General features: G+C 37.6%; 2 protein-coding genes across 8 annotated transcripts in view; both read right to left on the minus strand.

The window, feature by feature from the left end:
• Nucleotides 1–121: 121 nt before the first annotated feature.
• cd79a (CD79a molecule, immunoglobulin-associated alpha) lies at nucleotides 122–3,111 on the minus strand. Its single transcript, XM_067509039.1, has 5 exons — nucleotides 2,951–3,111; nucleotides 2,230–2,562; nucleotides 1,541–1,656; nucleotides 1,188–1,250; nucleotides 122–1,012 (listed from the first exon to the last, which is right to left on the minus strand). The coding sequence occupies exons 1-5, from the start codon at nucleotides 2,991–2,993 to the stop codon at nucleotides 887–889; spliced, it is 681 nt and encodes a 226-aa protein (XP_067365140.1). The 5' UTR covers nucleotides 2,994–3,111; the 3' UTR covers nucleotides 122–886.
• Nucleotides 3,112–3,617: 506 nt separating this feature from the next.
• arhgef1 (Rho guanine nucleotide exchange factor (GEF) 1) overlaps nucleotides 3,618–9,559 on the minus strand; it is a 39,087-nt gene continuing 33,145 nt past the window's right edge. For 6 of the 7 annotated variants that reach the window (XM_067509025.1, XM_067509024.1, XM_067509021.1 and 3 more), the window contains 8 exons: nucleotides 9,424–9,511; nucleotides 9,238–9,348; nucleotides 9,071–9,123; nucleotides 8,817–8,960; nucleotides 8,566–8,688; nucleotides 7,678–7,862; nucleotides 7,115–7,219; nucleotides 3,618–6,459 (listed from right to left, as the gene is read on the minus strand). In XM_067509025.1, coding sequence (XP_067365126.1) covers nucleotides 7,145–7,219; nucleotides 7,678–7,862; nucleotides 8,566–8,688; nucleotides 8,817–8,960; nucleotides 9,071–9,123; nucleotides 9,238–9,348; nucleotides 9,424–9,511 — 779 coding nt within the window. In that variant the 3' untranslated portion in view covers nucleotides 3,618–6,459; nucleotides 7,115–7,144. The remainder of the gene's footprint in view (nucleotides 6,460–7,114; nucleotides 7,220–7,677; nucleotides 7,863–8,565; nucleotides 8,689–8,816; nucleotides 8,961–9,070; nucleotides 9,124–9,237; nucleotides 9,349–9,423; nucleotides 9,512–9,559) is intronic. The other variant, XM_067509023.1, reaches the window with a different exon arrangement.

The following is a 9,559-nucleotide window of genomic DNA, read 5'->3' on the forward strand; positions in this document are numbered from 1 at the left end:
AGGCCATTGAGTGGCCGCGGCGCTGTCCAGTAGCCAATCACGACACTTAGAAGTCGACAAGGAGCGGCCCCGTTGTGTTGCTTTCACTCCATTCATCAAAAATTACGTTACATTTATAGACTAATTTTATAGATTATTAAACACCTTTATTCGTTGATCACGCACAAAAAATGACAGCAAATAAATTGTAACATAGCATAAAGCCATTCACTAAAAACAAGCAATAAGCTACATTATATTGTTGTTGTTGTTTTTTAATTAGCTGGAACAAAACAAGCTTTACATTGTTCACAAAGAAGCTGCTTTGGAGGTTTCAGTCGTACCATAATACTTGTATTTTGCCAAGTTGTGAAATCATAGGCGTTTAGAGTCTTGGCTTAAAATCCTGAATTTTCTAAGTTTGTGACTACAAAGAAGATTATGTGTTACATTTGCAAGCTTACAATAGCTGCTAAAATCAGGTCTGTAGCTGCCCTTTGGTTTTGGGGAGCAAAAGGTAGATAGCAATTTATTATTTAATTTAAACAATGTGGTATTAAAAATTGCAGTTTATTCAAAAATGCCAAGAAAAAATAAAGATGGTACAAAAAAGTACAGATTTTAGTAGAGGTGGTGATGGTGGTCTTGAGAGCTACACGTCTGAGTCAAACTTGGGATGAGATTGTTTTGTCAAGTTCAGTTTTTTCAACTTCAAACATCTTTCAGTATTTAAGCTGATTATAAAACAGGCTATGATGTAAGATGCTAGAATGCTAAATGCAGGCTATGTAAAATACTTCCAAATTCATTCAACATGTGAGGGAAAGAGCAACGTTCATATGCCGATATGACACTCTTTCACTTAAACGCTAAAAATACACTTAACACTCTCGCTTTCTTCTTTCCTTCAAGGTTTCTCCAGCTGGATGTCTTCCTCTTCCTCGATAATGTTGCAGACATCCTGGTATGGGCCATTTGCCTGGGACCTTTCAATCTGATCATATGGTGTGCAACAATCGTCGAGATTTAGCCCCTAGGGTATGAGAAAAGAAAGATCAAGTAAGCACATCAAAAACAAAAGATTTTTCAGACTTTTCTTTCATATCTCTGTTCCTGCTCTCAGGAAAATACTTCCATGGGTATTTATCATATGCCTACCATGACGTGTTTGATTGAGAGAGGATGTGACTCATTTAATTTAAGTTCACCTGATATATGTTTTCCTCTTCCTTCTTCACCTTCTTTTTCTCCAGTTCATTCACTCTCTTTGACTGTGAGAGGAAAACAGAAGTTACTGTGAAATTGTGTAGTTCCCCAACAAGGAAAGGCAAGGAACACTGTGTGAAATACACAGACTAGATGTTTGTGGCACAGTAGGAACAGTTAACGTAGATTTTTCACAGATTGCAGTGACTTTTTATATGTTGAAATGAGTGATGAGGCAATACCACAATTAAGAAATTTTGGAAATCAATCCTTACTTCAACAACAACACTATGCCTCAAGGTTATATGACCGTGCATCTGTGCATGTGTCAGCCCTAATAATGTGAGCTTCTGACCTTAAAGAGGAGGGTGATTGATGGCAGCAGCACAAACAGCAGCAGTAGGATTCCTTCAGCGGTCAGGATCTTGTTTTTTGTGCTTTCACTAAGGTTTATCGTCTTTTGCAGAGGTTCTAGGGTGCAGTGGTGAAACAAACTTAATAGCAGTGTCTTTGGCTCCTCACATACAAACAGTACTTTGTAGCAAGCATACTGTAAGTGAGTAATATATTTTACAACTCAACTTTGCAGTTTTAAAAATGCAGTCCAACATGTAAAATACACTAATAAACAATTGACAGGAAAAAGTAATACTGCTCCTGTAAACGGTTATCTCAAAAAGAATCCTCAGAGGTGTTATGCGTTTTTACTTTTCTGAATCTCCCATCTGTATTGAGATTATGATGTAAAATGGAATTTCAGAGTGTCAAAGGCCTTTGCATGCTTGATTGCAAGTTGATCTAATCTTGGTGCTATTTAAAGTAAATATGTGGGCAGCAGACTGTAATGAGACTCTCCTGATGTAATAAAGATACAGTGTGCTGCAATATGCAAGAATGCTGCCACTCACACAGCTCTTGAATAGACTTAGGTTAACAGGATTTATGGCTTACAAAATGCTAGTGGTGCTTAGTGTTCGCTTGACTCCATCTCAACTTAAACACACATACACTGGCACTTCTGCTTGGTATTACGTGCATACTTACTGTAGACTTGCAGATAGGTTCCATGTGTGAATGACTTAGTGACATTCAGTAAACACTGGTACAGTCCAGAGTCATTCAACATCACTGACTTGATGTTGATGGTGCCACAACGTCTAGAACCGCTGTGTTCAGTATTCGTATTGCCATTCCTTACAAGGTCTTCGACCATGGTTCTTTTCTGATTATTATAACTTTTCCTCCACCAAGTGAAATTCACTGATACCCGCGGGTTATCAATGAATAGGCAACACTCCATCTTTGCTTCGCCCCAAAGCGGCACACTCAAAAAGGGCACGTCTTCCTCTAATTTAACTGAATCCTCAGCAGTTATCACTGTTGAAGAAATATGTTAACTTAACTCAACATATGTCAAGTTATTTCATTATGATTCCACATAATGTTGAATAAAACAAATAAAATTAGCTGTAAACATGCAGCAGAAATAGGTAAAAAAAAACAGAACCAAAATGTGTAATGACCACACAGCCATCTGCCCTGACAGGAAATATGGTTCACTGAAGCAGAACTCAAAATAACTAATTGTAACAAAAAATAAAAATAGACAGTCTAATAAAACAAATATACTTACATACATGTACTGTACTGGCATGCAACTTATTTTAATGAAACCCAGAAACCAATCTCATAAAATATAATCACTTTATCCAAAATAGGTTTTTCCTTTCAAATATTTGCATTTTAGAAAAGTAATTTGACTCACCTGCAAAGCTGCAGAGAACAAAGATGATAGCAGCCATCTCCATTGTTTCTACAAATGCTCAACACAAGAATTTTAAAAATGCTGAAATACCGTAGGCAAAATTCTTTACACAGTGACCCAGTGTTCACTGCTGTAATGACATACTCTTGTCTTGTTTTTCCTGTGCTCAGCAAGGATCTATGCTTGAATGAATTTGGACCTTTCTACATTTGCATAAAAGCTATATCTCCATGTATGCACATTATAGTTACAATAATAGAAAAAAAAAAAAAAGGATGCAAACAGTCAAGGGGCACAAAACTTTCTGAACCACTGTAGATTTCATGACATCATTTTTATATCTACTGTTCATTTTAAAAAGCATATACTGATCCAAAATATAAGGAAATCCACTTAGGAGGGTTCCAGTCTGATTCATATCTTACTTCTTCTTTGTACAGTATGTACTCATAGTCAAGTCACACCCAACAATCTTTACACTCAACCAATATGAATTATATTGGCTCATATGATATAAAGTGACAAAAGCTGGTTTTTATTTACCTTGTTTATTTAAAAAAAAATGAAGAGTAGAAAAAAAAAACAGTACGTACCTCATTTTTCCTTAGTTATACACTATTAAAGAGTCTCTTACACAATAGAAATCAAAACCCAAATACACAGTATAGATCTTCAATAGTCATCATTTATATTGTAGTTACACAATGTGGCAGATAGATGTACGAAACAAACAGGACACCGGCTGGCAGAGATGGTGGATTGTTTCAAAACCTATTGCTGCAATGGAGCTGGACAAGAAAACAGTTCTCTCTAGGCCAAGTTAAACTAAAATTCAACACAGCCCCAAACCCATACACAAGCCAATCAAAATCTTAGAATGAGCCTTAAGATAATTTGGACATTATGACTCACTGTCTCAGGTCCTCTATATAAGACAGTCCATCAAAACAATAATGATTGTGGTTGTTGACTGAAGAGCACTTTATGAAGCAAACAACTTGAGCACCACTCTATAAATACATTTTCTATACACCAGGATATTTATATATATAGGATACATGAGGAAGAGCATATGGAAAAGAGAGAACAAGAAGTGCCTGTAATAGTCAACCAGTGAAGACAGTGGGAGGTATCACTGACGGACCACTGCAATTAACAGTTAAAAATCCCTGGTTTAAGTGATTTGTTTAAATGTATTCCACTGTAAGTTGGGTTAACATTTTAACCCCTAAGAATGTTTCAGGATTACAATATTTGCATAATTGTTAAAATTGTTCATGCATAGACAAGTTACAGGCAAGTTCTCTCTCACCAGTACAACAAAATGCATAGTACATAATTACAAAAGGTTCTCTGAAATTCAAAAGAAAAAACAACTCAAACTAAATGCACAATATCATAAGGAAAATTTGTGCTGTAGGAAAGGGTGATCATGCTATCACTATTGAGCGCGTTATCATGAGTAGCTAATGAGCTTCATAATACATAAGTGGAGCGGGAATCTACACTTGGAGAGAATGCAGAAATGGTCAAACATATAATTTTGGAATTTAGTGACTACTGGCTACTATCTCTTAGGTGATAATTTCATACTGATGTTCAGTAGGGTTAAAGGGGAAATAATATTGTTCTGGCTACAACAATGTAAATTCATATCAGGAGATGTAATGATTATAGTACTGTAAGGGTGACACTGAAATGAGACAGTTTTCCTTCCTCCAAACCTTCAACATTTCCTTTGTATCCTCATCCTTTTTCTTCTACTGGAACAGGTCCCATGTGGTTAATTTAGGTTTTCGGATTCGGTTTGGGTTTGGTCACAAAGTTTAAGCAGTCTAACATTCTTCATCTTACTATGTATATTCAGTGGCGATTTGAAAACCAGGTATTTAATTTGTACTGACAGCCATTGCTTTATTCATCTGTGTGCTTCAGACATCTTTTTAAGTTGCAACATTGGAGTTATGGGAGCAGAAAAGAGCAAGTGGTAAACATAAAATGACATACTAATATACATATGAAGTACTTCATTAAGAAAATTACAGCTTGTGTGAGGATTGCGTTACGTCTTTGGTCCTGTGTGCTTGGCCACAGTAATGCCACTACTCCTAAAGAGCCATCGTCTTTACAATTACAATCAACAGCTGAGTAAAATACAAAGGCAGAACTCATTTGATATTGCTACTAATAAAGAATACATGTTTAATAATATATGAATCTAACATCATATAATACAATTTATAACCTCTTAATCAGTGTTTTGGTTAAGGAAATGTCTACGCAATCTGGGGGAATTTGATGCTGCAAAAACGATGCTGCCACAGAAGGAACTTTGTGAACACTTCTGCAGCAATAGGCCCTCCGTGTTTGTGTGTGGGTACACTTTTTCCTTCAGTACAGTGAGCACAAATCCTAATCTCATGTTTTCTACACATCTTCTAATAACAGTCAATCTGGCTTTACATAAACCCAAGCAACAATCACCTCTAAACTCACTCTCCAATCCCTTCATCACATTCTAGATTAGCCCTCTATATGTTTTGTCTTTTCTCTAGAACACCGATCTGTTTGCCTGAGTGCTGTAACAATTTCAATGAGGTGAGGCAATTCACTGACCCCACGGGACTCGGGGGAATAAATAAAAGCAGTACATCCAAACAAGTCTCTATTAACAGCATGAATACCTATATTGCCACTATTTAGAAATATTTATGTTACTTAATTACAGTAAGAAAGAACCCTCCACACATCCCATTTAAAACCTTTGTAACACACATACATACACTTTCCTGCATGCTTCTGTAATAATGAGAGCCACCTACTTGGAGCCCAAGTGTTTAAAAAGACTACTGAATCGAGTCATCTTAATAATGTTTGCAAAGAGAAGGTGGATTCAACTTGTTTGGATAAAAAAAAAGTGCATCTCTGAGATACTTTGGCATAGACTACAAATGACAGCACATATCAGCAATAGTACTTCAATAAATCTTCTGGTGCTGCATTATTAGCCCGTTAAGGGTTATACCCGGGCTAGCAAACATATAATTTCACCATTACTATACATCCGCTATTGGCAATAATTAGAAATTATTATTTTCTACTCTGCATGTCTCTGGTGTGCATATGTGTGTTACAGCAGATTGCAATCACTACATTTTGTTAGGCAGTAACTCTCAGCACAATATTGCTTCTTTTTTGGCACCGCTCTCCAAATACAACCTCCTACTTGAAAGTAGGATGTCTAGTTTTTGTCTTGTACACTTCCTCTAGCAAGCATGCACACAGACAGCCACAATACACACCTTTCATGTTCCAACACTGAACCACTGCACTAGGATCAAATTCCTCCCTCCCCTCTGTCAGACAGAAACATTTCTGCTTGGCTGCAAGCAGCTGTGGCACAAACCAATAAAAGCAGCAAAGGTCCACGTGTAACTTATTAGGGTTTAGGAATTTGCAAGGAAAACTCTGAAAGTCACTCTTGCCCTCCAAACCAGTTCCAGTAAAATCTGAAAAGAGGAAAAAGTAAAGATTAAATGCAAGATAACCAGGAGAGCGATTATTGCCAGGCTGTAATTTCCACTTGCGACATGGAAGCACTTTTTAAAATTGTATTTGTCCCATCATACCTTTACAGGTTTACTTATGACCTGAAACCTGTGTCCTCTTACTTTATGAGATTAGAAAAGAGCATATAGATGACCTTTAATGTTACAATGAGTCTCTAGCAGTTACGCTAGATCAGAATGAAGCACCTTTTGCCCTTTGTCTCTTACAGTACATACTGTATGAGACTACAGTACATACAAGCTGCCCAATGATATTTATGGAGGTTTTTGGGGCTATATGCCACATAAAGTAAACCTGCAGACACTACTTAGGACGAAAATAATAATAATAATTTTAAACTTAATATCATGAAAATATTTTATTTACAGATGACATAAGTGGAATTCATAAAATTTTACTTTGTTTAAAAACGTGTTTTACTGATAATGATTATATTATCATTACTATCATTAATTAAAACTAATTACAAGTTAATGGATGTTTTTTAGTTTCTTGTGTAAACCTGCTTCTAAACCTGAATTTGACTTTCCTAAGTCTGGGATCTTTATCATACTTTACCAATTTATCATATCAGTGGTCGGACAGATGTCTCACCTAGTGGCCAGCAGGTGGCATGATGCCATCTTATTGGAAGTCTCCCCCCTGCAGTGAGAACTTGGAAAGGGCCTCCTGCAGCCTGTGGTGCTCATTTTCTACAGTCTGCAATACACAAAATCAATATCACCTTAGGAACTGAGGTCTCTCTCTCTCTCTCTTGCACAGACACACACAAAATTCAACTGCCTCCTCTTAACATCCCCTCTTCGTGTCCCTTGTTGTTTCTCTGACACATTGCAAGTGCCGGACATAATGGCCATTTTCAGAGAAGTCCAATTTCACAAGGCAATTTTCAGCCAAGCAATAACAGCAGTGGTTAAATGTTTTTTTTATTTTCTAGTTTCTCCTTTGTGCCATTTTGGCCCCATTTGTCCCAAGAATACCACAGCTCAGTTCTTACCTAAGTTATCCAAGGTGAAATCCTTGATGTCCAACTCAGTTGCTTTCCACATGGCTCCCATCTTTTGTTATGTTTCTCATCTTTATCTGCCCTCCTACTACCCGCTCAGAGCTTTTTATTGTGTTTTCATCTCTCTTGCTCTCCGTTCACCTCTCCTCACCTGTAATCTCTTTACTTGTTCCTCCAGACTGGTGAGCCTCCTGCACACTTCCTCCAGCCTCTCCTGAGACAACACCAGGGGGGCACTGATGTTTTTCTTCTCCTCCTCTTTCATCTCTGCAACTTCTTTTTCACCAGTGCTGTCATCCTCCTCCTCTGTTCCTCTGTCTGTGGTCTGGCTTTCTTCTGTGGACAGACAGGTTAATTTTAACGTGCCAAGAGTGAATTGGGTTTTTGTAAATTTACAGTGACTTCTGGCCAGTATAAAGCCATATAGCATCAGTAAAAGCTTGGACGTGAAAGCTTACTGGTCACAATATTGGTGAAATATTTCAAATTTCTCATTAAACTGATTTTAAAATCCTACCTTCAGAATAAACCATAAAATTACTTCTGCCATAACACAGAAATTGTGTTTTAAATGTAAAGGTACCACATTTCTTTTGCTAACCTTTAAAATGTGTGAAGAGACAATGCACAAAAGGGGCAACAATGTGCCCTGCATTTTCTGATATTTTGGGTGAAATCTATCATACTAGTAATTTTGTACTGATGAAGCACTGGAGTAAATATAAGATCAATACTGATCTATCAAGGCCAGGAAGCTACACAGCCATTTGTTATACCCTTTTAAATAAAAAAATAAAATCAATCATTCACTTTCTTGCAAAGAGTTTAACTGATACTGTGTTCATGCCTGTATGTATAAATATAAGGGAAGTATAGAGAATGAAAACATCTACTCAGACACTATCTGATAACCTCATAACAATGGTGATAATGCAACTGCTTCATCAGTCTGTTCACATATCATTGAGTAAGAAACTAAACTGTCAAAGTTTTCATCCAATCAGACAAAACACCCACAAAAAGCCATGCACAAGCCTACCTGTTGACTGACAGCTGCAATCAAAATCTTGCCCCTCTGGTTGATCCTGTCCATTTTCCTCTTCAGGCTTAGAGCCTTCTGATAGACTGATGCTGCCGACCAACAGCCTTTTCAGTGACATAACTGTGACATGAGACAGATTCAGTGCTTTCATTAGAATTACAGACAACTTACAGTGAAAGACTGGAAAGACAAGGCAGACCGTTATAAAGCAAATTAACTAGAGAAGCACAAGGAAGACCCTCATTCACCCTCATCCAAAGCATGGGGGGCCACTTTTTCCGGATAGTTGTTGGAGTGGCCAATCAAGTCGAAGCCTTTGATTGACAGGAAATCAATCAGCATGTGCCTGTGGTCTGAAGATTTGTCATGCATCAAGCTGTCCTTATCTTGATCTAGAGACAAACACAAGACTTAACTTTATCTCGAGCTTTAAGAGATGTGTTACACTGAAAGATTTGTACTGTTTATTAAGTGCTGATCTGATAAAGCACTGCGGTCTCACCAATGCTACTTTTCAAGCTTCCATTCTCAGTCGGGCTCAAAGGGGCACTCAGTCTGATGGCGAGAAAATGACAAAAGAAATTAGATCTGTTGAGATGAGTGAACTTTGGCAGGTGATGAATATAGCTTGCTCTCTTAGCAGGCGAGTGAATACACAAAGACACTTACACTGTGGGACTGAAGGGAGGTACTCCACTACCAAGAGGCAGTGGCAACCTCATGGTGGGTGCTCCACTTTTCTTCAGATCATCCATTGCTGTTTTTATCACCTCAGTCCAGCTAAAACACACATTAGGTTAAACAGTTACCTTCTGAAGGAAGTAGGATCACTCTGTGTATTTGTCTGACACTTACGATTTTCTCTCCACAACAGACTGAGCCACCAGTTCATAGATCTGAGCACCACTCTCCCAGGTAAATATCACGTAGAAGGCCTTTTGATCTGACAAAAGAGGCAAAAACAGGAACTGGAAGGTTGAGTGACACTAAA

The sequence above is a fragment of the Channa argus genome, chromosome 7, assembly GCF_033026475.1.
Source record: "Channa argus isolate prfri chromosome 7, Channa argus male v1.0, whole genome shotgun sequence".
Taxonomy (NCBI): Eukaryota; Metazoa; Chordata; class Actinopteri; order Anabantiformes; family Channidae; genus Channa; species Channa argus.

What these genes read in the sequence shown, in the direction of transcription:
- cd79a (XM_067509039.1), bottom strand. Translation starts at nt 2,993, where the DNA reads ATGGAGATGGCTGCTATCATCTTTGTTCTCTGCAGCTTTGCAG. An exon ending in TGTTCTCTGCAGCTTTGCAG is followed by an intron (nt 2,563 to 2,950) that starts GTGAGTCAAATT and finishes TTTCTTCAACAG; the next exon opens with TGATAACTGCTGAGGATTCA. An exon ending in AACCTATCTGCAAGTCTACA is followed by an intron (nt 1,657 to 2,229) that starts GTAAGTATGCAC and finishes ACTGCACCCTAG; the next exon opens with AACCTCTGCAAAAGACGATA.